The sequence below is a fragment of the Gambusia affinis genome, linkage group LG01, assembly GCF_019740435.1.
Source record: "Gambusia affinis linkage group LG01, SWU_Gaff_1.0, whole genome shotgun sequence".
Taxonomy (NCBI): domain Eukaryota; kingdom Metazoa; phylum Chordata; class Actinopteri; order Cyprinodontiformes; family Poeciliidae; genus Gambusia; species Gambusia affinis.
Window position 1 is genome coordinate 14,701,238 of NC_057868.1, and position 27,366 is coordinate 14,728,603.

The 27,366-nt window shown below is 41.9% G+C and overlaps 2 protein-coding genes across 4 annotated transcripts; one reads left to right on the top strand and one right to left on the bottom strand.

Annotated features, from left to right (window-relative positions):
- Positions 1-789: 789 nt before the first annotated feature.
- Positions 790-12,088, bottom strand: ccdc22 (coiled-coil domain containing 22). Of its 2 annotated transcripts, XM_044114387.1 has the most exons (17): positions 11,897-12,088; positions 11,716-11,825; positions 11,458-11,635; positions 10,359-10,491; positions 9,087-9,193; positions 8,343-8,421; positions 6,998-7,167; positions 6,583-6,798; positions 6,339-6,509; positions 4,624-4,743; positions 4,426-4,542; positions 4,249-4,350; positions 2,290-2,397; positions 2,030-2,125; positions 1,814-1,873; positions 1,644-1,718; positions 790-1,403 (listed from the first exon to the last, which is right to left on the bottom strand). In XM_044114387.1, exons 2-17 carry the CDS (start codon positions 11,763-11,765, stop codon positions 1,290-1,292), a joined length of 1,896 nt encoding a protein of 631 aa, XP_043970322.1. In that variant the 5' UTR covers positions 11,766-11,825; positions 11,897-12,088; the 3' UTR covers positions 790-1,289. The 2 variants fall into 2 exon arrangements, with proteins under 2 accessions (XP_043970322.1, XP_043970314.1); XM_044114379.1 differs by having other exon boundaries at positions 11,716-12,088.
- A 971-nt stretch (positions 12,089-13,059) lies between these two features.
- Positions 13,060-26,849, top strand: tbc1d25 (TBC1 domain family, member 25). Of its 2 annotated transcripts, none has more exons than XM_044114356.1 (7): positions 13,060-13,286; positions 15,455-15,564; positions 15,670-15,824; positions 15,937-16,064; positions 17,607-17,795; positions 18,526-18,801; positions 20,565-26,849. In XM_044114356.1, exons 1-7 carry the CDS (start codon positions 13,242-13,244, stop codon positions 22,188-22,190), a joined length of 2,529 nt encoding a protein of 842 aa, XP_043970291.1. In that variant the 5' UTR covers positions 13,060-13,241; the 3' UTR covers positions 22,191-26,849. The 2 variants fall into 2 exon arrangements, with proteins under 2 accessions (XP_043970291.1, XP_043970301.1); XM_044114366.1 differs by lacking the exon at positions 13,060-13,286 and adding an exon at positions 13,297-13,888.
- The last annotated feature ends 517 nt before the right edge of the window (positions 26,850-27,366 follow it).

Here is a 27,366-nt window from a genome sequence, read left to right on the forward strand (position 1 = left end):
GCCATGAGATTGATTGTTTTGTTTAGTTTATGGCCACCCTTTAGTATCTGCAGAACAATTGACAGGCTCCCAGAAAGTTTGGTAATGTCCTACTATGGTCTTCCTTCCTCCAGCAGTCTTGAACAACAAATCAGGGGTTCCTCTGCTGTTTGTCTGGCCTGGAGGAGAGAACCTTGGCAGAAGAGGTTGGCATGCTAACGTTTCTTAAGCTCCTTCCCCGTTTCTCTCTTATTAATCGTCGATTCAAAAGATTAGAGAGCTTAATGCTTCCAATGACTTGGACTTATCTCTGCTGCCCAGCTTATCCTTTAATTGTTTAGGTTTTAGATAAAGATAGGTTATTTTCTAGTCATTACCTTATTATCTTATAAACCCCAGTTGGTTGTGGCAGATGGTCGCAAACGCTGAGCCAGGTTCGAGGATTTTTCCCGTTAAGGGAAGGTTTTCCTTTCCACTGTGCCCACATGCATGCGCAGTACAAATTGCTGCAAATCTGTGATTCAATGGGGTCAAGCAGGATTTCCTGAGCCTGAAGACCTTTTACCTATTTAATTCATTAACTGAACTAGATAGATTTTTTGATGAGTAGGATCAATTTTGAATGTAATTGACTCCATGTATGATATGATTCACGTTTATCACAGGGAACCTTGAGACGACATTCGTTATCAACTGAAGGCACAGAAATATACCGAATAAAAATAAATGAATGACTTTGGGGTTTAAACGTAAATTTCAAATAACTGTCACTGTATCAATTAAGTCGGTTAAAAATAAGTTAAGTCCATGGATCTGTAAGGCATCTTTATTTAAGCTGGTACCATGTATACAATACTCTGCTGATGAATCTAGAAAACATTTCCATTTAACTACATTCAAATTCCATTTGTTCAACATTTTATGCTCAAATGTGATCAAGAAAGAACACATAACGTCTGAAGATCAAACATCAATTTATGTATCAAACAATTTGACACTAAAGAAGAGCCTCTGCAAACAGATCATGAAGCCACCGTATGCTGTCCAGAGTCCCATTTCACAAATCAAACCAGTGGATGGACCATCAGAGCTCCTCTGTAGATTCACTTTGAGACGAACTAGACAAAATCCATCTCTGCATTCATTCATGATGTGCATTAGCATTACTGGTTTTTTAACGGTACAAAAACCAGCTGGTCTCCATGTTAGCGAACTTCAGTCTCTACAGCATCTACCTGAAGAGCTGCTCCTGTCCTGCTCAGACTGCTTTACACCACTGGCTGTTGGCCTCGCTGGAGCAGAAACTCCTCTCAGCCCTCTCTGACTTTGGCGGCCAGTGCAGAGTTCTCCTGTCGGATCGCTTTGTAGTCGTCCATGATCCTCTCCAGGTTGGTCACGGTTTTGTTACAGTTTTCTGTCTCAATCTGCAGACAACGGTCAGACAACAATACATCAGTCACAGCGAAAAGAATTTATATTGGTGCACACATTTTACTCAGACTTTTCCAGACTTCGTTTAAGGACGTTACTATATTTCAAGATATTTAAAGGACTTTAGCAGAAGATCATTTGAGTAAGGGAGAAAGAAAGCGACGTTGTGCAGATGCAGTTGACTGCTTCAGCACAAAAAAAACTGAACATGAGGTAAGTCTGCTGAAGCCTACTTGTTCCTCCAGATCTCGAATCTCTCTCAGGATTGTTCCCGTGTCCTCAATGGTTTGGATCAGCTGGTTACAGTTCTGTAGTGAATGACAGAGACATAACAGGAGACGGTTTCTTGACATGAACCAGCACAGACGACAGAAAGATCAGGGTCTCGGTCACAGTGACGCACCTCATGTAAGGCGGCCAGGTACTTGTAGGATTTGCGGACAGACTCGTCTTTCTTGGCATCCTAAACAGAACAACAGCAAAGGGGATTTATTCTTGAATCAAACAAAAAAGAGATACATTATCGATTCCTGGAAGCAGCTGCAAGAAAAAAACAAAAGATAGTCTGATTGAAGATTTTTGCAAAGTGTCTATGAGAAGTTAGAGACGAGGCTGCTACCTTAAAGACCAGCTCGTCGGTCACAGCAAACGTCCGGTCCAGTTTCCCAGTGAGGCTGTTGATCTCCTTCTGCAGCTCCTTGGTGTCTGACAGGATCTGAGGAGATCCCACAGGAAGTTGGAGAGAGAAAAAGCAACGGTGGCACAATAGAGTCCACACAGAGTCCAAATGATTTCTCCACAACGTAATATGACCAACTCCATAAATCCTACAAATCTGTGTATTATCTTGTGCTCTTCACCAACTTCTTCAAATCTCACCTTAGTAATTTCCTCCTTCTGTTTTTTGATGTTGCCAACAATCTCTAGGATTCTCTGAGTGTACGCTGACCGAGACGCGTCCTGGGGAAGGCTTTCCAACTCAGTCACCTTCAGAGGTAGAGAAGAGGGACAAGGCTGACTCAAACACACCCAGTATTAAACCAATCTGGTCAAACAGAAAAAAAAACCCCACATGAATAAATAAACTACTAAGGGGTCGTTTCAGCATCAGTCGGGTCAACAGTGCCACACGTCGCGTTTGACTCAACTTAAAACTCCACATCTACAATATGTCCACTGCCTACAGCTGGTCTAAGCTACTTCACATCACTAAAGGTCTAAAAGTTTGCCTCAGATTTAGATTTGATTTATTGTACTCACAAAATCAAATCAAAATTTTGTTTGTGCAAAAAAAAAAAGGGGGAAAAAAAAGCACATGCTTCAGTGTATGTGCGACTGATTGGAGGCCAGACAACCTGGAATAAAGGAAGCTGCCTCCTTGGTCCAAACATTGCAAACCAAAGTCAGGCATGTCAATGGGGGGAAACTCTCTCACACAGGGATGATTCTCTGCATTAGTTTTATCCTCAGGATCCCTTCAGCTCTGTGATGGTTTTCTGCTCTCAGTGTTAAGCCTCGTTAAGTAACAACATTTAAGCATAACTGTGATATTTTTTCTTTTGGTCTAACAGCGATGTTGTCCCACTGTGTTAATTTTTCCCAACACTAACATCTCCTACCTGTACAATTTGTGAAAAATGCAGCAGACAAATATAATCTTCAGCATCTTTTCTGGGCTGCAGAAAGCGGTGGCTCGCTGGAATTATTACATAATCCTGCAGCTCAAATTTTGTGTTGCTACAGGATATTACTCACGTATTTCTATCATTTCTATTGTATACGTGTTCCAAATATTTTGACAGACAATGTTGTCTGTCATCAGTGCAGTTTGCACCTATTTTTGAAAATGCCCTAAACTTAGATGCAAAAACTGCACTGCACTTGGTAAGTTATCACACTTGCATATCCTCCTTCCAGTATTTTGAGCTTTCTGGTGATCAGCTTGTGTTTTTACATATTCATGAAGGTAGACACGCTAACCAGATTGCACATGCTATTCTGATTATTTTGCTTGTTATTTGTAGATCAGCTGTGCACACGTAGACCTTTAAAAGGACCAGGACCTGAAGGCATCTGGAAGGCACAATAGAAGATTTGTTAGCAGTATTTTGTTTTGGAAAAACAACTGTGGATTATTCCAACATCAGGTTTCATAGTTTTTGATCAGACAAACCTTTATAGCTTATAAGAACACAGAACCAGATATTCAATGTAGGTTATGGAGCACCTTAGATGAGGTCCTACTGGAAAACTGGACTGGTTAAAAACGACTAATAAGTTCAAACACCGCTTTATGAAAACAAAAGAAAAGGGCTTCTTACTTTTCTAAAATATAAACTGAAAATCAACTTTTTTTCTCCCCCCTGGGCAACTGAGTGATGCAGGTCCTCCTCTATTGGGGGAGAAAATGCTTTGTTTCAGGAATACTATTTTTGACTAAAGATAAGTGAGAAGAAACCCAAAATCTGGAATTAGTCATGAGACACACTGCACTGTGGTACAGCGGCAGCTAGGGATGCATGATATATTGGAACCAACATCGGTACCTGCAGACATTAGTCAGGTTTTAAACATATTGGTCTGATTTTAAAAAGCTGGTCTGATACTGATCACTGGTGTTTACTTCCATCTTGTTGCTTATGTGATATTTGTTTGGTCTAGTAACGGTGATGGTGACGCAGCACGTAACTGTAAACAATATAACATGGTTATTGGCCCAAATTTTAATATGGCTAGACATGCCGGGCTGCAACTCTTCTATAGTCTCACAAACAGGAAAGCATTCATCACACAGTCATAACAAGAAAGCCACTGATGAGGCGGAATCAGCAGACGTACCAGCTGCTTGTACGACTCTTCTTTCTTCTTCGCCTCCGCTGTGGCCGCACGGATTTTTTCATGCAGAGACTTGATCTCTGAAAGCTTTGTGGAAGACTCCAGCTGTGGAAAGCAGAGGCAACATCAGCACCACCAGAACTGATGCTGAACAGAGGTTGTATTTACTCCACCACTCACATCCTTGGTGCTGCAGATTTCTTTCAGTCTGCGATGTTCTTCAATGAGCGGAGCGCGATGTTTTTCCCACTGAGACGCCAGATTTACCACCCGGTTGGCGCTGGCCTCCACCTGGGACTGGAGGGCCGAGCAGAAACAGGGGAGTGAAAAGGAGCTTCTCTGAGGCGGAATGAGAGTTTCCACAAGATGCTTTCTTACCTGAAGCTTCTGCAGGTTGCTGCCTGCGTCTGGCAACAGATCAATGGTTTTCTTCTTTACCTGCATCTTCTCCTCGTTTTTAGTATTTTCCATCTCCCTCTGCTTCAGTTCGTCAAATACCTACCAGCAAAGCAACTTTTATAAGTCAATATGTTTCGGATATTTTTAATGCTAGGAGGTTTACAGCAGTTATCCCGGAAAACAAAGGGATCAGAGCAAACTAATCCACACGTGAAATAAAGTGGCATAAAAACAGAAGACAGAGGAATGTACTCCATTCTTTGGGTAAAAAAAAAAAAAAAAAAAGACACCTGCTGTATGAAGTATCAATTCACATATATTTTTCATGTGCTCATTTTAATACATTTTTATTCTTAAAGACTTTTTAACACTTTAAGTTCTCAAAAGGCCGGGAATCGAACGCAGGACAGCCACGCCGAGGTCAGTAGAATCTACAGCAAACAATCTTAATACAAACTGTATCTAAATATTAAAAGTTATAGTCCTTTCTATGAACGTCAGTTTTTCTCTTCTTTCAGAGGATTTTCCACTGGGAGCAGGTCAGTCATATTTATTTCTAATATTACTATTGTTATTGTTGCTGTCTTGATTTTTATGGTTGCTTCTGCATTTATCATCAAAAAAACCCTTAAAAGAAACATTACTAACTTCTTAGTTTCCCAGAGACAAAGAGACGCAATGTGAATAGAAATTATTTTTACACGCGTCTAAGAAAAATACCAACACAAGAAATTGCTGGTGTCGCCTCAATGCCTTGCATCACTGGCTCAGTGGCGAGACACAGTGATTATGATGAGGGGGATTCCACTGGGCTCACTACCGTCTCGCCCAGACGTTGTCTATGCTGATGCATCCAGTTCTGGGGGGCATCGTGGCAGCAACAGATTGCCCGGGGGATGAGATCTCCAAGGGAATAAACCGAAGCACATCAACACTGTGTGCTTCTGTGTGCTGCGTGCCTCCCTTGCAGGCACGTCTGGTGTTGTCGGACAGTACTTTCATATCAATCACCAAGGGGGAACATTCTGCTGACCCAGAAGCTTTTGACCTGGGCAGCCCAGGTGGGGAATGGGCTGGTCAAGTTTCTGTCTGGGGGGACGCCCACCACCTGGCGAGTGGAGGCTCCTATTAATGCAGTGGTTCCCAAAGATTAGCTGGCCCCCCTATATATTACAATAAAATCCCCCCCAAAACAGAAACAAAAAATAATCAACTGGGCAGACACATCGTTCAATCAATCAATCAAACTTTATTTGTTTAGCACATTTCAGCAGCAAGGCATTTCAAAGTGCTTTACATCAAATCAAACACAGAAACACAATGCAACATAGAATCAACGATCAAAACAGAACACCAAGTCCGGTTCCGTCAACAAACCTGCAATTGATTACGTTTCAAATACAATCCTAAACAAATGGGTTTTTAGTTGAGATTTAAAGGAAGTCAGTGTTTCAGCTGTTTTACAGTTTTCTGGAAGTTTGTTCCAGATTTGTGGTGCATAGATGCTTTAGTGTATAATTGTGGAGTACTTTAGTTGTTTTTTTGCTTTTCTTCTGTTCTTTTTGTTGTTGTTTTTTATTGCATTTCCTCTAATTCATGTAAAGCACTTTGAAATGCTGAAAATGTGCTATATAAATAAAATCACCATACCTTACTTGTGAGGAAGAAGGACATCTAAATGCTGTGTGAAATACCTGAGCATTAGTGACACTCATGTGCTTCATGTCTGCCACCATCAGGTCGACGTCACTGCAGAGCTGCTGAAACTGCTGCTGCAGGGCAGCTAGCTCCTCCTGCTGGCGGAGCTGAGCATCACCCTCCGACTGCCGCCCCGTGTGGACTGGGCTCGGTACAGCCGCAGCCTCCTGCAGGAGCAACACACAGTAAGTACTGAACCCGCTCTGCAGAGCTCCGTCTACTCATCCGGAGGACTCTCACCTGTGTGAAGGTAAACTTCTGAGTGTGTGTGAAATGGCTGCCCTTGGTAAGGATGAGGTCAGAAGGGGCGGAGCCTCTGAAGGTGTGCAAGAGGTCAGACAGCTCAGAGGTGGAGCGGGGAACGCTGAAGACACTTTCGGGAGACGGTGCGGCAGCAGAGCGCAGCTGCTCTTCAATGCGTTTACGCAGACGGGTCAGTTTCCTGGAGCGGTACTCCTATTCAACACGCAGGAAAACACCGTCAGCAGCGAATTACACATCACACACACACACAATGCTGGACACTGAGATGGAAACCGTGCAAAGACGGGACAGAAAAAGAGGAAAAAGTATTCATCCCCTCTGATAACATTTAAAACACTTTTGCTCCAACATGGGGACATGGAGGGATTTTCTGATGTGGAGCGGCCCTGACCTGTGGTGTGAGGCGGGACAGCAGGCCCTGACTCTTCCACTCGGTATCCCACTCCTGAGCACTGCTCAAGTCCAACGTGTGTTGCTCCAAGATGGACGACACCATAGAGGTCTGACTGGGAAGCTGAGCGGTGACAGGAAGGAGGAAGTCTCTCTGGTAGTCCTTCACCTCTGTAAGCGCAGCGCACAGGCACTCTCATTTCATTCAACTAGGAAATATGCTAACATTTTTATTAAGCTAATACTTATTCTACATAAGATGTCAAATTTGACAGCAAGATTTATACTGAATAAAACAGATGCTCGGTAGGCAATCCTGATGAAGCCTAACTTCCTCACTCAGCAATTTTGTTTGCAACCTTTATGGTAAGGTGCAGACTTCAGATCTTTTTTTGACATCCAAGCTTTTTAAAATCCAGAAGTGTAATAAACTTACAAAGTTACATAAGACTGTTTTTGCCTTTCCTTGCAAATTAAATGCAGTCTAACACTAAGCTCTACAGATGATCAATAATAGAGAAAAAAGGGTCAAGGACAGAAGATCTAGACTAAAAATTAAAGGATGAATGTTAAGGCAGGTGATTCCCATTACATCTAGTGTAAAACTAACACAAAAAAGCACCAGGCTGACATTCGGACATGGTAGTGGTCATGTGATGGAGCTCTGCTCTACTCCAGAATATCCTGAAGGAGAATGTTTTGCTATCAGCTTGTGATCCAAGCATGCTTAGGTTATGCAACAGAATAATGATCAAAAGTGCACAGGTAACTGCACTGCTACTTGGCTCAAAAAACACAAAAAAACAAAAGCAAAATGAAGGTTTTTAGAGTGGCCTAGACAAAGTCCAGACTAAAATCCCACAGACCTTCACCTTAAACAGATCAGACTGGCAAAGAAAAGTTAAATACTTGATGCCTAGAGTGACACAAACGGTGATCAGGTTTATGGACAATCAGTTTTTCACAAATCATGTCAAAAGTAGATTTTGGATTTACACGAGTGACTTTGTCCGATTTTTTTAATTCTCTGAAAGATTTAAGAGACATAAAAGCCAAATCAAAAGGAATGTGAAAAGGGATATAAAGTACTTTATAAAGTACTTTACATAATCTAGTTGCAACTGAAGAAGAAACCATGATGGGTTTGAGGCGAGGCGGTAAAACCTGCATATTCAATACAACTCAAAGCCACATGAATTACGTTGCAGCCCAAGGCAACACTGTTTGTTGTTTTGGTGCTTCATACTGAACATATATTAAGAGAACTGAAAGGATTACTTAGCATTTTGCTAACTGAACATAAACTCTGTTCTGAATCAGCCATGTGTCTGCAGCAGAGGACATACCTTTGAGATACTTCTGGCCGTTAGTGCAGTGTGGGGAGCTGAGTGGACGGACGTGGAAGCTGTGTGATGCTGCTTTATTCTAAAACACAAGAAGACGCATTTCAGCAAAGATGGCAACGTTTTCATCCAGCTCTGAAGGTCTGTGTACTTTCAGGCAGTTTGGTTTTTTGTTAAAAGTGAAAATAAATAAATAAATTAAAAAAAATAAATAAATAAAATAGACAAATATTTTTGTTTTTCATTTATTAAACCAAAATGAGAAATCGGATAACGGATCCACCCGGCTCGTTATACGATTTCTCATTTTGGTTTATTAAACAAAAAAAAAAAGGTTTGGCTGAAAATACACTGACCTCTGAAGCTTCCAGTTGGCTTTTTGCACTGCATCAGATCAGCCTTTTACATTTTAAACACTTTAAAAAATGACTGTAACAAAGTCACAATGCTCAATAAATTTAAAGACAAAATTCAAAAACTTTGTTTCATTGAGACTATGTACAAAGACAACATTTAAAATGGACTAAGGCCCCCTTATGTGGGTTGTGCTAAACCTCTGCGCCACCACAGCATATTAGTCATTTTCTAACATACCGGTAGTTATTGGTTATCAATCAAGACCACTTGAAAAATGAGAACGTCAAACTGTTTAAAAGGAAGTGTGAAGAAATGGCCTGTGCTTGGTAAATTAGTCAAGCTGTGTGCAGCAGGTATATTATCAGCTGCTGCTCTCACATGTTGACATACCTGAGTTTCACAGTGTAATGGCAACCTGCAGTTTGGAGGCACCCAGGAAACAGCCAGCTGGCCGCTGATTGCAGCAGCGATGGCTCTATGGAGGACAGCCGATTTACCTGCAGGAAGAGAGAATAACCGTTGTGGAGTTATGAATACATGCCTTTATAAAGTCAGATAAACAAAGAGGAGCTTTTTAGCTAGAAGCACTTGTCTATATTTTACTCCCTGTCAAAAATAGACAGGGAGTATTTTTGACAGGGAGTAAAATACTCCCTGTCAAAGGGAGTATTTGACAGGGATCCGATCGGACACGGATCGGACACGGATCGATCACGTGTCCCTCTATATTTCCGATTCATTTTATAATCGGAAATAATCGGATATTAAGAAGGACTGGTATAAAATGAGTATATTAGGATATATTTTCTAACACCATTGTGTGATGCTTAAATTTAATGCTTTCTATTCTGGCTGACATTCTTTTGCCATTCTGGTTCAAAACTGTGGCGCCAAGTTTAAAAAATAAAAATAAAAACAGAAAACAAGGTCCAAAATTACAGTTCAGATTCAAGGGATTTGTTGTGTCGTGTGTTTACATATGCAGTACAGCATGTTATTTTTTTTTTAAAAACAAGCCACACAAACAGATCGACGAGGAAAATATGACACTGACAAATCTGAGCAGTATTTTGAGACAGAATGTGGCTGATTCATCTCTCCTGTCATCTGAAGCTCCGCCCCCATGCCAGACAAGGCCAGAAGTTTGAAACTAGAAAAAAAAAAAAAGGAATCTGAAAAATAGCCGTGGACTCTGTTGAAGTTTTAAATTGGCCTCGACTTATGCAATGCGCCAGTTCAACGCTATGAAGCTTAAGAGAAATTGTCCGCACGTTACCGTTTCCATGGGAGCACGGGCAAAATACTGCACACAGCCTGTGAATCCTTATGTACAGGTGATGTACAGAACATTAATATTCAAACAAACCATTCTCAGTTTGTCATTATGAAGCGTGGTCTGTATTTTAAGGGAACATCCGAACTGAATTCATTTTGGAATAAAATATGTCAAAAAAGTGAAGTGCAATGACTCACTGTAACAAAGTGATAGTCGATACTTGTCATATTTTTTCTCAAATACAAAGGAACAAAAATATTCACACATTTCACAGCTTCCATTTGTGTTCCTTTTGCTTTAACACGGCAGGAGAACAGCAAAGCTACAAAGCCTGTACTTTTGCAATATTAAGACTTCTTGAGGATGACAGCTTGTTTTTTTTGTACCTGTGGGCTGGTCCGAGGCCTCAGAGCTCTCCCTGGGCATTTTCTCCACCAGGTACATGAGTAGCGAGCGAATCTCTGGCTCGTTACTGTATAGAAAAGTCTGGTAGCCAATCTCTCCTTTATAGCCAACGTCCTGGAAACACACGGGTAAAAACGTCAGCATAGTATACTGTACAATAAGAAGAAAATATGCAAGATGTGAGAATGTCAGTGAATTTTGTAACATGACTTGTATTCTGTAGTTTTAAAGAGCGAAATGTAAGACGGATAATGCTAATTTGAGGTTCGAAGTTTATAGTAGCTTCAGGACATAGACTGTACAACACAGACGCAAAGGAAAGTCTTTTATTTCTGCATCACAGTGAAAATATTAGTTTGACATCCAAATAACAGGTTAGTATTTCTGCTGATATTTCCATAAAATAATTCTATTGTCTGATCACACATGAGCTCTTTTTTGGCAATGTGCAAGAGGACCAGTCGAGAAAAAGAGACACAGAGTTCAAAAAACAAGTTTCACATATGGACTCCAGATGCATTAAAAGACACACAAACACTGTGACCTGAACATGCCCATATCAGGAAGACAGGCATGTGATAATGTAAACTTTGAGGAGAGACTGTGCTGGCCGGAACCCTACAAACGGGCTGCTGATCGAGGAGATTTCACTATGATTGGGTCAAGATTTCCTCGCAATTTGGTTCATGCTGACATAGTCTGCAGTATTGTAGTACAACTTTGCTGTTCAACCAAAGCCTGTAGCATGCAGTTTTTTTCCTGCAACATCACCACATCAGCATCAAGAGGAGACTGACCAGAAGACACCATATAATCAACATCAAAATACCATATTAGCAACTACTTTAGAACCTGCTGTGCAGCTGGAAGGAGTTATTTTCAAAGAAAGACAGAGGTAACTCAAGCCTTTTCCAGGACATATTACTGTGGAATATTGTCTCTGCTGGCCAGATCATGATCTGTTAGCATGGCAGATCATCTGTCACAATGTGTGATTTATCCACGTGTCCCTCTAGAAACAACTTGCTGGGGAACCCTAATCAGAAGATATGATGTGTGGGCGGATCAGGGGAGTCTCACCTGGCAAGCCTGGGCCAGGCTCATGCCCACCCGGAAGCGGGCGGACATGCCCGGAGGCAGGGAGGTGGGTAGCCCTTCCCCCAGGGCCGGATCGATCACCCGGATGCATCTGACCACCGCCTCCACGATCAACTCACTGGTGAATTGGTTCACCCTGCCGACGTCCTCACCCACCTCCCTGTGGGACACAAACCATACAGATCCCGCCTGAAAGCTGTCAACAACTCTAACCTGCAGAAATACGATGAAGACACTTACGTTCCGACTTGTCTGAGAGTGTGAATCAGGATTTTATCAACTTCCTCCATCGCTGAGCTTCCTCAGGAAATATTATAACCGATTGGCAGGAATCTAGCGAAACAGCCCGACTACAAACAGATGCTTTGTTAACATGGGTTAGCTTCCATCGACTGCTAGCAACACACTAGCTCCTATTTACCAACTACGGCATTCCTCGCTTCCATTTTCCCTACCAGCTTAGCTAAGAGACTGTACGTAAACAAAATATTCTAAATCAGTCCAAAACTCTTCCACAATCACGTCCAACCCTACGCAACCGGCTCTAACAGAGCTCAGAGCTGGGAGTTTTTGTTCAGAGTGGAAGTAATCGTCGATAGGAACAGAAGGGCTTTCTGGGAAGCGGAGTTTTCAATGAGTCTGTATCAGCTGGGAATCTAGGAGACGTGTACAGCGTTGAAATACATTTCCCAGCATGCACCATAGCAGAAAGTCTTGTGACCTACGCTGTGTTCGTTGACAGCTGATGGGATCAGAATCGGCTTTATTGGCTAAGATTGTGTTCACAATTCACAAACAAGGAATTTCAGTTCTGTTTAATGTCCAGACGTTAAATATAAATATACAAATTTTGATTAAATAAAAATGAATCATAAAAGAAACAGCATGTACATGTATGTACAAATATTTTTGTATTACAAATAGAAACAAGGCAGGTTGTAACAGTTGTTCCAATATGTTTATGTAGGTTCAGAGTAGAGTAGCTGACCAATGAGGCTGTAAGAGGTTCACCATGTTCATTAAAGAGACATTCTGTCTCTGTAGCGCTGACCAAAATGTACAATTCCTAAAAGTTTGTGTCCAGGGTGTGTGGGGTCTGAAGAGATGTTAGCTGCCCTTTTCCTGACCCTTGACCTGTGCAAGAACTGAAGGGTCAGCCCTGTTAATCCTTTCTGCAGACCTGATTGTTGCTCCCTGGACCAGTTCTGTTCTGTTGATGAGCCAAATCCCTAAGCCTTCTTCTGAACAGTGTCTATGTGACACAGTGTTGAAGATGGTGAGGGGTGAGCTGGAGGGATTTTCTGTTAGTCCAGTAGACGAACTGATCCACCTCCACTGTCCAAGGTCACACCAATAACAGTGGTGCCATCTGCAAACTTCAGGAGCTTCACATGGGTCACTCAGGTCCTGTCATCCGAGTATAGAGAGAAGAGTTGGCGGTTCTGGGGGTTCTGGTGCTGGTTGTTCTTAAGGGTAAAAAGAAAAGGGGAAAAAGAAAGCATGAATAAAGAAAATATAGAGAAGAACGAAAGAAAGAAGAAATGGAAGAGAAGAAAAAGAAAGAAATCAATGACATAACCACCTTAACCAGCAGAGGGCGGTGTTGCAAACGCAAACTTCCCGTAAAAAAATCGAAGCAGAAGGAACTGACGGACCATAGGAGCTCGGTTGGAATTAGCATCAACATCATGTCTCGGTGACCGAGTCCATGTAACAGGGACAGCATCCTGAGAGGGGCCTTTCTGTTCCGAAACGGAATTCTTAAGATGGCAGGCGAGGAGGAGAGGGGAGTGGTCCGAGTTAAAGTCAAGGTAGGCTGCGAACGGCGGTGGTTGCTGGCGGCTAGCTGCGCCGTTAACCCGCTTCTCGTTGTGTTTACGTCTTTGTCAGAGCAGCTGACCTCACAGCAGGTCATCCTGGACACAGTAGTTTCTGCGGGGTTGATAAGATGAGCTCAGAACCGAACACAGTCTCTGTCTGTGTTGTCTGTTTATCGCCGGCTTTGTTTACTGTCGCGGATTTGTGAGGCAGGAGGTCCACAAAGCTCCTATCTCCTTCCTCTTATCAGCTGCTTTTATAGATTATGTCGACAGGTCACAGCAGAAGCTTTAACTCTGTTTATCAAGGATCAATAAACAACTCTCTTAGCCGAACGCTGAACCTGGGGACTGACGTCACCTCTTCAGTCAGAAACCGCGTGCGTGCGTGCGCGCGCACCGTTACCGGTGTGACGTGATTTCTCCGCCAACCTTCGGAGAAGAGGCTTGTTGTAGAGATGCTGCTTTAATACTGGCTGCAGAAATCAAAGTGAAATTGTTCAAACCCGGAGCTCGAACCCCATAAGAGGCGCTTCTGTGAAACGATGAGGATATTTTAGAAGATTTATTCAGATTCATAAATCAGTGACGGTGAGGTGAGGTCCTCCTTCAACCCTCTTCGTTTTTCTTTCTTTATTTACAATCTGCCAAGCTTTTCAAAATGGCCTTGGCCAATAGCTTCCTAGTCTGTCTGAGGGTCTGTGTTACAGATGGCCTTTGGATTTTGGATGTGATTTTTATAGACCAATAAGATTTTAGCAACTCCCATGAGATATAAACGTTACTAGGCAAGATGGTGTAGCACACTGATCCTGCCAAATTTGGTAGTAAAAATGGAAATAAATAGATGCTTCATAAAGTAAGTAATAAGGCATTAAAGTATTTTTTAGTTGAAAATGCATACTTTGCTACAAATGTACACATTTGCATTTGTAGCAAATGGTTAACTGTTATTGCATTTAGGCAATAAAATGTTTATGTATAAAATGAATGTAATTATTTATTTGCATCTTTGAATCTATTTCTAATATTACACGAAAAAGGCTTAAGTGGTTAAATGAGAAATTTGCAGAATGTGCCAAGTTATTTAATCAGTTTATCTGCATAGCACATTTCAGCAACAAGGTAATTCAAAGTGTTTCACATCATAAAAGCACCAAAATTAAAATTTGTTTGAAAAAACAACATACAGTCAACAATTAAGAAACCAGTAACAAACATTACATGTTAAGTGCCATCATAAAAATCATCAGTACACACGAAAAATGTTGGTCCATGTTCCATTTATTATGGTTCTAAAGCAGGGGTGTCAAACTGCAGTCCTCAAGGGCCGCTGTCCTGCAACTTTTAGATGTGCCTCCGCTGCACCACACCTGAATAGAATTAGGTCATTAGCAAGGCTGTGGAGAACTGGTCTACAGAAGGAGGAGGTAATTAAGCCATTTCATTCCAGTGTTTTGTACCTGTGGCACATCTAAAAACTGCAGGACACCGGCCCTTGAGGACTGGAGCTTGACACCCCTGTTCTAAAGCAACTCTGATCAGTTTTTTCGTCTCAATTTTTATCCGATTGATTGTCAGAATTCCTCTGGTCTTATCTACATCAGCAAAGGTCTAAAAATCAACCAAAGTCCTCTTCTGCTCTCCCCTGAGAGAGGTTTGACTGATAGACCGACCCAGCAGGTCATTCTGCATGTTTGCAGTTAACATTAGTCACCCAACCAGCCAACGCAGTAACTTTTTTTACTATATTTAGCGATATTTCAGACGAAGTAAATTGGTATTGGCCAAAATCGGAATCGGCAGGTCATGCTTTTAAAGATCAGTAATCTGCAATAGGCCAGAAAACTATCAGTGCACCCCTAGTCAGAATATTTGATTACTAAAACATTTTAGTAATGATCGACTACTAAAATAACCTAAAAAATAAATTCTATCTGTGCATGAAAATATGTTTCACCTGAGTGTTTGGCATAGTAATGAAGCCGATGAATACTTGCCAGTTGAGAGATAATAAAATCATCTCTTTTTAGAGTAAATGATGTCGTGTTGTTGTTTTATACTATATTGATTACATTTTAATGCCAGGGTTTTTGCATATGTTGGACAAAAAAACCTTTGTTGAATTGATAGTTTAGAAATTGTGTTGGGATTTCTTCTAGAAATGCGATGGGACACTTCCTGTGGAATCTCGCTCCTTTGCTGTTGATCCTCAGATAACGTCACTGGAGGTCCTGCAGCATATCCTCATTAGAGCCTTCGACCTCAATGGGTAAGAAGCTTCAGGTTGAGTAGAAAATATCAAGAGTTGACTTGAATGGGTTCTACTAAATATTTTTTTTGGTCATTTGATTGGAAAAAAAAACAAACAAACTAGGAAGCGGAATTTCAGTGTGAGCTACTTGTCTCGAGATCGAAGCAGCGCGGAGATGTACCTGTCTCTGCTGTCTGACTGGGACCTGGACGTTGCATTTATGAGTGCAGCCAAGCCGTTCCTGCAGCTCAAGATGGATGTGAAGCCTTCTGAGGACAGTAAGTTCAGTTTTAAAGCAAACCATGCCATTGAAAACCGTGAGCCGTGCTGTAATATTTACTTACCATAAAATAGGTGTAGTGAGTGTCATCTGTTTTTGCCTGGCTTCAGGTCCAGTAATGGAAGACTGGGACATCATAAGCCCAAAAGATGTGATTGGTTCAGAGCTGCTGCTCGGAGAAAGGACCAGAACTTTGGCTTCTGCAGCGCTTCCCTTCACTCAGTCTCTGTTGTCCCAAGTATGTTCATCTCCTTTCAGATGTTTTTGTATTCAGTATTTTCTAGAGTGCACCGATAAATCTGCCTGAGTTTCCTTAATTTTGGGTGATTAATGATTTCATTTTCAGACTACAAAAGGTATCAAAATCAACCATGCCTATGAGTGAGGGCATGGCTGACATCCTGACCCATCCACCAAATCATGTCTGCGTGAGGCTGGGTAAAATCAAGTCACAACTCTGTTGCTAATTTACTGATTTTTCAGACAAAAAATTAGTATCGGCCAAAAATGGCTAGATGATTGACTAAAATATGGTAAATGGCTTTAGACTTCTATAGAGCCTTACCAAGTCACTACAGTCATTCACCCTTTCATGCACACACTCACACATTGATGTTGGCAAACTACTGGATAGAAGCCACAGCTGCCCTGGGACAGTCTGACAGAAGCGAGAGGGCCCCCACCAGCAGGCGAGGTTGAAGTCTTGCCCAAGGACACAACAGAGGCGGGTGGAGCGGGGATCGAACCTCCAAGAGTTCAGACTATCAAGACAGGAGGGTGCTGTCATTAGGGCAAGTCCACAAAACACATGTATAGTGTTGAGCGAACTCCCACTGAGGAGCTCTTTAATCACCTTGGCGTCCTCACCCTCAGAGATTGGAGAGCTCAACCCAGAGTCCCCAGGCTCAGCTTCTTCAATGGAAGGCATGTTGGTGGCATTGAGGAGATCTTGGAAGTATTCTGCCCACCGGCCCACAACGTCCCGAGCTGAGGTTAGCAGCACACTATCCCCACTTTAAACAGTGTTGGTACTTTACTGCTTTCCCCTCCTGAGATGCCACATGGTGGACCAGAATCGCTTCGAAGACGTCCAGAAGTCTTCCTCCATGGCCTTTCCAAACTCCTCCCACCGGAGCCAGCTCACCACCAGGTAGTGGTCAGTGATCAGTGGACAGCTCTGCACCTCTCTTCACCCAAGACATGCGGCTGCAGATCCAATGAAACGACAACAAAGTTGGTCTTCGTACTGTGGCCTAGGGTGTCCTGGTGCCAAGTGCACATATGGACACCCTTATGCCTGAACATGGTGTTCATTATGGACAATCCGTGACGAGTACAGAAGTCCAACAACAGAACACCACTCAAGTTCAGATTGGGGGGGCCGTTCCTCTCAACCACGCCCCTCCAGTTCTCACTGTCATTGCCCATGTGAGCGTTGAAGTCCTCCCGGGACCCGCGTTTCCTCTTCAGGCTGTGCCCAGCAAGGCTCCATGGGTTAAAGCCCCACCTCCAGGCCTGGCTCCAGAGTGGGGCCCCGGTGACCCGCATCTGGGAGAAGGAACGCTTTCTCCAACGATTGTGTGCATCATAAGGGGTCTTTGGGCTGCGCTTTGTCTGGCTCCTCACCCAGCGCCTGTCTGCCCTGGGTGGTCCTACCAGGGCCAGAAAGCATAGCTGGGATCTAATCTAATCTAAAAACACTGACTTTGTTTTCAAGAAGTGATCAAGTTAGAGTAGTCCTTTGTTCAATCCAAATGTTTGTTTCCTCGGTTGTGTTCAGGTGGGACGGACCCTGTCCAGAGTCCAGCAGGCCTTCACCTGGTCTTATGGAGAGGAGATCAAGCCTTTCAAACCTCCACTTAGTGATTCAGAGTTTCACAGCTACCTTAACGGACAGGGCCAGCTCACTCGGCCTGAAGAACTCCGACTGCGGATCTACCACGGTGGCGTGGAGCCGTCGCTGCGAAAGGTTTCCACTACATTGACGTTAATTTATTTCAGATATATTAATTATACTCAGAGTGAGATACTTTGAGCGTTAATTCTACTACTTTACATGTTTATGGCTTCCAGCTACTGACAACCAAAATAACTTTCCATGCAGAAATTTGAATGTAACATCAGACCAATATGTAGTTCAGAAATGTGGGCCAACTGAAAATGTATATAATTTACTGTACATTATATCAACCCAACTCTTGGTCGGATCTTTCATTACACTCTTCAAGCCACCAGCTTCATTAGCAATGACCATTTGTGGCTTAACTTCATTGAGGATGACATCACCGACTGTCTGCTGTCAGTGGACACTATTCCCCTTGATTGTGTCGGCCATAATGTGGTCATGAAATACTACTTCTGAACTAATTATGTATGTTGATCTCTTGTGGAGGAATTCTGGACCGGTCTTCTTTGCAGTATTGATTTACACATTGTGGCACCGCATAGTTTAGTGGTAAAGCAAGTGCACTAAACATAGAGACTATGGCCTGTACTAATATTCAAATAAAATTGAAAACAAAAGGTTTTGGGATCAAAAAATTGTTCAAAACATGCATATGAGTTAGTCATTCTTTACAGTGCAGGTCAGTTCTTAGTTGCCCATGAGTTTATGACTAAACTGTTTGTCATTAAAAAGGCATGCATGCATATACCATACATACATAATTTCGGAATATTTCATTGTGATCATTTGTTAGGTGGTTTGGCGGTACCTCCTTAATGTGTACCCCGATGGACTGAGTGGTCAGGAGAGAATGGACTACATGAAGAAGAAGACGAGGGAATACGAGCAACTGAAGAGGGAGTGGACAGCCAGGGCCAACCACGAGGACCTGGAGTTTATCCGTGGGAATGTCCTGAAGGACGTCCTGAGGACAGACCGGGCTCATCCGTATTACGCAGGCTCAGAAGACAGTCCGCACCTGACTGCCCTAACAGACCTGCTCACCACATTTGCCATCACACATCCTCAGGTGTGGACACATGCTCAGTGCTATGAGTTTTTCCAGTTTGTGGCTATAAGGGTGCAGCAATCTTCAGAAAATAGATGGGGAAAAAAAATACCCCATCACTCAAAGAAGTTCAAATAAATGCAACACTACTAAATGGAAAGAGAGTATAGGATGCTCTTACCTTTTTGTACATCACTTTAGGTGCTAAATGTATACTGTACAAAGTGTTTGTGTCAGTTGTGTGAGTCAACTCTCCTCAATCTGAAATGTTCAATTGTTTCCCTGCATTGCAGTCTTCTGGATGTCTGTGTGTCTGTATAGCGAGCTCTGCCAGCCAGTCACTACACTCAGATTTCAGGCTATAAGAGCTGAAACTGTGTGCTGACTAGTCATCGCTCCTTCTTTGGTCCATTAACTTTACTCAGTGCTTGAATGAATTTGTGGTCAACTGGTAACATTGTAATGTAGAGTTTTGTAGAGTTCTGGCTCCAGAGGGATTTAGCAGGGGTTGGGGGAGCATTGGCTTATTTTGACTGTGGGCGGACTCCCTCTCAGTCAGTGTGAATTTTATTTAAAACTATTAGATAGGCGTAACAAACAGCAGCTGACATAAGATATTGGAAATTAATGTCCCATTAAAAATACACATTTTGTGTTGCTTGTTTATTTATAAATGTCCTCATTTAAATAATAGCGTGACACCAGCACGTTCTCGTTAACTTTGTGATGAGTTAAACTTTGTTTTGCTCATCATAAAGTAACTAAAGTAAAATTTTAATGAGGTACTAAGTTGAAATTTTGATTTAAAAAAAAACCCCCTGTTGTTTCACTTGAGTAGCCTACATTATCTTTGTACTCTTCCCACCTCTGCTAGGATGTATAAACACTGATAAACAATGTGGGGGTTGTGGTGGCGCAGGGGTTGAGCACAGCCAACATAAGACGGCCTCAGTCCTCAAAGCTGCTGTTGCAGGTTCGATTCCCAGCTTGGTGACCTTTCCTCTCTTTCATTAAGCTACTGCAGTCATAGCACTTCCAAATAAAGACCACTAGAGCCTAGAAAACCTTTAAATTTGCCTCAAAGTCCAGCCGTTCTGAAAGACTACGTACTGGTTTACCTTCACCCTTCAGCACACCTTGCTGTTCGCTTTGAGTGTTAGGTCTGTTACCAACAATCCCTTGCAGTTTCACTTTTGTAGTCGTTGAGTCTAACTCTTGTTGATTTTGCCTGATTGACCACAGTAGGGAAAAGTTACAGGACATCAGGAGGTTCAATTTCAATTCACAAATACCTTATTGATCCCAAAGGGAAATTAAATGAAACTTAAAATAAATGTTAAACTGTTTAATGTGGAACTACAGCGATGCATTCTTGGTACAAAGTAAAGTAATTTGTTTCACCACATCAAGATTGAGGAGGTGAGGAAAGGAAATGGAACTGCTACACAAACAATCTTCACCACTTCAAAATAAGAGCATGAATACTTGAAGAATTGAAGAAGTCGATAACCAAAACTTCTACAGATGTCAAATTTTATTCAAATGAAGGTTTACAAAACAGCAAGGCAAGTTGGCGCTTTAGAATTTATCTGTAAAAATAAATTTAGGGGAAACTAAGTGTGCTAGAAGTTTTCAAAGTTGGCAAAAAAAAAAGCGCTAAGCAATTAATTTGCCACGCTGTTAACAGATTAGCGGGAGTGTGCTCATCACTGTTTAAAGCACATATTCTAAGTAAATTATTCGACTAAAGAAGTTTCTAACTTTCTGCTGATGCTCTTTTTCAGATTTCCTACTGCCAAGGCATGAGCGACATAGCCTCACCTATACTTGCAGTAATGGACAACGAAGCACACACCTTCATTTGTTTTTGTGGCATTATGAAACGCTTAGAGGGGAACTTTCGGCCAGACGGGCAGCTCATGTCCATTAAGTTCCAGCACCTGAAGCTGCTTCTGCAGTACTCTGATCCTGAGTTCTATGTCTATCTGGTGTCCCGGGGAGCCGACGACCTCTTTTTTTGTTATCGGTGGCTTCTCCTGGAGCTCAAGCGAGAGTTTGCATTTGATGACGCTTTGAGGATGCTGGAGGTAACCTGGAGCTCCCTGCCCCCAGATCCTCCGGAAACCGAGGTGGAGCTTGTGGGGCCACTGCTAGAGGGAGAGGAAGCAGCATCGTGCAAAGACGAGGCTGTTAACGGCCTTAAAGATGAGGAGGTGCAAAAAGAGAAGCAGCGTAGACGACATATGCTGAGGCCATCCAGAGAAGAAACGGATATGAGCAGGAACCCCATCACTGAAGGGAAGGCCGATCAAACTGTAGGCTCTGGTGTAGAAATGGAGGGCGTTGAAGATGGTCATTCTGAAGAAATGTCAAAGAAGGGTCATTTCTTTCAGAGACAACTCAGTTTTGGGGAGTTTAAATACTACACAGCTCGAAGTCAATGCAGCTTTGACATGGAGGATCAGGAGCAGCCGCAGAGTTCGGTGACTTCGGAAGCAAACAACCCAAGGCGGCAGTCAACAGTTGACAGCGAGGACGACCCCGGAGAAAGAACACCTCTCATTAAAAACTCTGACTACGGTTTGTCTCCAGTAACTTCGCACACTCACTTCACTGGAGGACTTCCAGTCTGGAAAACTGGCTCATCCGTCTCTCCCACACCTTCCCCTACAAACTCCAGCTGGCCAGGAGTTTCTCTGGACTTTCCTCTAGTGTCCACAGCTTCATCTGCAGCCAATTTAAGTGAGACCTCACCAAGAACTGGCTCTAAAGTATCATCCTCTTCAGCACAAGGTATTAGCTCTCCAAACGGTACCTCTGAAACATCAGCCGCGTCTCCTCCCCCTCAGAGTAGATCCGTTCTCTCCTCACCCATTTTGTCGTTTGGCGGAGGCTCCTCGGCGAACAACCTCCCCTCGCCTGGCAACAAATCCTCCAGCACCAAAGCGAACACACCGAGCTCTTTAAAAGCCGAAAGCACCAGCATCAAGCCCTGCTCTTTGCCGCCTCCTCATGAGTTTGGCAAAGGGAACCCCTTCATGCTGTTCTTGTGCCTGTCCATCTTGTTGGAGCACCGGGACCACATCATGAAGAACAACTTGGACTACAATGAGATCGCCATGCACTTCGATCGCCTGGTGCGACGCCACAACCTCAGCAGGGTGCTGCAGAGAGCCAAGGCCTTGTTTGCAGACTATTTACAGAGCGAAGTCTGGGACTCGGAAGAAGGGGACGAGGTCAGCTCAGATTCCCCGACAACAGCTGCCCCACAATCCCCCTCTTCAAACATCTCCACCAGACCCATCTACAGCCCGCTTGCCTCGCCTCCATCATCACCTAACTCGACTTACAACCTGGCCACCACCATTCCCTCCCCTACAGCTCAAGTCTCCCTTTCCTCTGTGTCCTGATTCCCTCCTGCATCACTGGATTATCAGTGGATTTCTCAGTTGACTCTTGGTAACCTATTGGAGATCTTTTTCAAATAGCCCCTTCCCTCCTGTTGAATTGGTCTGTTACCAATCTCCCCATGCTATGTACGCCTGATTACATGTATTCCCTGTCTGCATCATAACGTTTCATCTTTCTCTCTGATCTGTCTGAAATATGGGCTCAGTCAGCTTCATTGGTGGCTGTTTCCTCACAAGCTGTTCAAGCATGAAATTCTCATTCAGTCCTTCTGCATTCTGTAACTGAAAGGTTGATCTGCTCTCTTCATTCAGCCTCTTCTGGGTAGATTTGCTTACAAGTTCAGTTGCAGTCATCTCAGAAGTGTCTCAGCAGGAACCCTGATCAAAGTCACCAGAGAATATCCTCAATCTGGCTTCATTAAACACAAAACTTTTGTCTGTTCCTCTTTTAAAAAAAAACAAAACAAGAAAACTTTCATGCCTTATATCCTTTGTCTTTCTTTGATACGTATCCAAGCTGCTGTACTTTTGGTTTTGATAGCACTCTACATTGGGTCGAACTCATAGGCTGTATGCAAAAAATGGACGTAGCCACTGTGATGTCAGCCATTGCTTTGTATGTATTATTTTAATTCTATTTCTACATTATCGGGGGCAGGATATCAGGAACACATGCAATTTGATATACAATAAATTAGTGTCTATTAAGACTGACTCAATTTTCTTGAGTCTGTCTTATTTCTTGGTGAATTTCTCATTGCTCTTTATGAGCTTTAGGATCCACCAAGTCTTGACATCAGTAGCAGTAAAAATCCATCCAACAGGTCAAATATTCAGCTGAACACAAAATTATTCATACCTTTGGAATATCTTTTCCTGTTTTCTTAACTTTTTAGAGATGTCTCTCATTTCCTATAAAAACCTCTCTTGGTTGAATGAAATCATTTCAAATCTGGATCTCAGGGGTTTTAGTAATTTGAGGCTTAACTGTGTTAATGGATTGCTGAGTTTGCATGCATGGCACTTTAAATATTTCATATGGAATATTGCATCCAAGCAGTGTTTTGTGATTGCAATATATGGGATACATTGATACTGCAACCGTTCAATATATTTTGCTGCTCTCATAAACATGGAAAGCTAATTTTTCTTTTATTTTGTTTAGTCTAATGTGTGCTTTAAAACTGAGCTCTTTTAATAGTTTACTGCAATACGTAGTGGAAAATCATTCAGTCACTATATATTGTTAAATACTTTTTCTCAGTGAGACCCTGCCATCTATGGGCTCATCAGTGGTGCTGTGTTGGTCAAATTGGATCCGTGCTTCAGCCTCCCGGCTGGTTGTCCTAGAGTTGGTCAGTCTACTCCTTTAGTTAGAGGCATGCTAAAGGAGTAAACAACATAAACCAATTTAATGTCGTTTACCAGTTATTTTATAACCCAGGGTCCATATTCTCAAAGATTCCTCTCAGAGAGCTTCTTTCTTAAGCTAGAAATTCCTGCCAAGGACTGCTGGCTTAAAAGAGTGGCAGTAAAATCAACTTTTAAAAGCTTTTCATCGTGTTTTAATGTTACTCCCTCGTCAAAAGCCTACTTATAGTGCTGCTTTTATTGTTGTTTGAGAAATCCCTCCATTCCCATGACAACCAGTCGTGGCGCTTTGCTCATACAAAGCGGTCCAGCCAAGCTTCTGCCTCACAAAGCTGCCCTTCCTCGTGTCTGACCCACTCAGCTCCCCCAGACAGGCGGCAGCAGTGACTGGCAAACACTTGGTGGAACTGCAGTGTCTGCTGAGGCCATTACAAGGACCTCCTCTCAGCTCAGCGCTCCTAAGAACGGTAGTGAGCGGCATAATGGAAAGTACTGTTTGTGATGATGGTGCTGAAGGTGGAGTTTGGGAAAGAGCAGGAGCTTCTTAAAGAGACAGAAGCCCAATTTTAAGGCACCAAATTTCTTTCAATTTATGTTGCCTTCATAACAACTGAAGGTAACGTTGGTATTTGACTGCTACAAAATACCACTATGTGCCTGGAAATACGTAATACCGTCCCTTTAAGAGGGATTCATTCTCCTGCTGAGGGAGGGGTTGACATTCTTCTCTTGGTGATGAGGTGTGGTTGACCCCCGTTGCTACGGGTGACGCTGTCCTCTAGGGACTTCGATTGATTATTTGGCCTCTACTGGTATTTAATGGAGGTTGGTAAATAATTTCATGGAGTATTACTGCCACCAACTAGTAACAAGTCTGGACCAAATGCCTCCTAACATTTATTGTACAGAAGGAATGTTCTAAGAAAAATCTTGAAATTTGAGAAATTCTAAGAATTTTCCTGCAATGACATCTCTAGAAGGCTCTTTTAGTCTCAGGATTTGTTGAGAATATGGATCCCAGCTTTGTTGCATTCCTTCTTTGGGTCGTATTGATACTTGGCTTGTCTTTGGTGCCAACCTTTTAATGCTCGTCAGTGTCTTTATAACTTGCGAGGGCCCTGAAGGATTCTCCCAGGCTGTTTCCGACAGATGTCAGAGCCACACCAACATGGAAATCCTGATTGGGCTAAGACTGCGTCCATCTTTGGCATACAGTGTATGGTTCAGAGTAGTCATGTTGTACCTTACAGTGTTTCTAGATTTCTATTTAAACCTATACTTGTGCTATATATACTGATGAGACAAAAGCATCAGTGTGTTATTTTTGAAGCCTTTTATCTTACTCTGCACATCCTGATATTTTTTGCTTTGTCGCCTTTAGAGGTCGGTTGTCCTTAAAAGGACCTGGTGCTTCTGACTTAGAATCAATATGAAGATATGGGAGAACCTGTAAAAAATCAAATCAAAAGTTTTATCATGTGTGAACTTGAGAGATTTTGGGTTGTTTAAATGACGGCGTTAACCTCATGCTGTATGACGTAGAACTAAGAGCTGGGCAGGACATACGAGACATTGTTTGTATTGACACGCATTAATGAATATACAAGTAATGATACATTTCCACTAATGATGCAAAGCCTTTTATTGTAAGGGGATCCCGGATTGAATGATGGATGTTACTGCTGTGTTTTTTAGCCGACAGTAAAATGACCACAACAGCAGAACAATCTGGAGCAGAAGTGCCTCAAAATTTGTAACTTTGATTTATTCTTTCTTTGCTCTCTATAGTTTACAACACTTTGGGTGAAACTAAATAACAAAGTGAAATATAGTTAAGGTGATTTTTGGAATCTGTTTAAAGTTTTATTGGTAATTTGACTCTATATTGAAGGGATAACTTCAGATTTTCAATAGAACCACTCGGTGTTCTATAGAAAAGTTGCTTACTCAGCAACTTTCAAATGTCAGTTTCTAACCTTTAGATGAGTTGTTTTAAGAACAAACTTGAAGAAACGCCTGGAACCGTGGTATTGTCTTGTTTGACTGTGATCCGACTTTGCACCAGCCTTTTCAGGGTTTTGGTTCCTACTTTTTGCATGATTTAGTTGATGAGAGCATGTCTTGATTTCAGTCCATGTTTACCAAGTGTTTTATGTTGCCTGAATTATTTCTTTTAAGGTATCTCTAAGATATATCTTTGAATGAAGATTCCACCCTTTTGAGCTAAAGAGGACTTTCTACATCCCAACCTTTGTCTTGGCCGGGAAAAACGAATCTCCCAAAAGAGATCTTGAATTTTTTCCAAATGTAACAAATGAGCTTAATTTGTTGTGGTTTTTGAAACAAGATGTTCCAAAAAAAAAGTTATTCTAAAAGATCATCGCCTCATTCATCCCTGGTCCACTAAATTAAATGGAATCAGAGGTGAATCAACTAAAGCAAACAATGTTGACTAAGGATAAAGGCAGAGAAAATTCCCCCTAATCTCATAATAAAACTTCATCTTTTGCAGAATTACTTCAATATTATCAGGATTAAACCAGGAACTACATCATGTTGTGATTCTAATGTTTGATCTGAACTATTTTCTTTTTCTCATGATTGTAATGAGCACAGACGGCGCATGTCTTCTTGTTCTTTTAGATGATCTTTTGTTATTTTTCCCTTTTTAATGACGTATTCATGGTGACATGCCTTAAATGAGTTTGATAGATCACATTGCAGCAAGGATTGGTAGTCTAAGCGGTGCAGGTTCACCTGCTGGAGCTTTTTCTTCGATTTAACTCCTGAACCTTTCAGTCACCATTAAAATGTAGCACCAGGTAAAAAAACTAAACAATAAATATTTGAGGTGGAACGTCTAATTATCTGTTTTAAAATGTTTTTCTTAAGACTGGCGACAGTGATGATGGAATAGAACAGCAGGAATTGTTGATGTATCATTTCTCTACCAAACAGAGACTCAAGAACGCAGCTAACAATTCAGCATTAACAGCCTTACTGTTAATGCTTTACTTTACTTCTCTTTCTGGTGCAGAATGATTTACAGAGCTCAAGAACAGAATCTTACGTTTCTCCAGATTTCCCCATTTGATTGTTTCTTTTCATAACGTGGAGAGCGGGCTCTGTCTGCAGAGACGTGCAGTGAGCAGATGGACTTCGTTGAGCTGGTGATGAGATGCCGTTGGTTCAAACTCAACTGATGTCACTTCACACAAGTTCATCTTTTAAACATATATTAATGTTGTTTATTGTATATTGGACACAAATAAACAATCATGCATCTTACTAGTCGGTTTTTGTGGTGTAGTCATTTTCTGAATATATAAAATTCACAAAAACATTTGACAAAATCCAAATTTAGTTGAAAGTTATGCATTACATTTTTGCCAACCCTGCAGGTTTTCCGTTTGCTTTCTCTAAAGCAAAACATGAGAAATAATCTAAAAAAATTTTTACAAGAAAAGCATCATTATAAAAGAGGTTGAGTGACAATGAACTGATTGTTCAAAACAAGAGAATCTATGTGATAGATTCTGTGTTAACTTATAGGCAGAAACAACACATTGTTAAAAAGTAAAAATACAAAAAGGTTTTGGAAATGTGCAGTAATCTTTGTGGTAGAAGAAGAAATAAAAAATAAAATGTGTAAGACTAGAAGGAGAACATCCCATCTTTCATTATTGAAATAAAGTAATAGCTTAATTTGTTCTGTAACAATAATAGAAGAAAACACTAATAAGCTAGGCACTTAGAATCAAAACTGTTGCACAATAAAATGAAAAATAATTAATTTGTTTGTTCT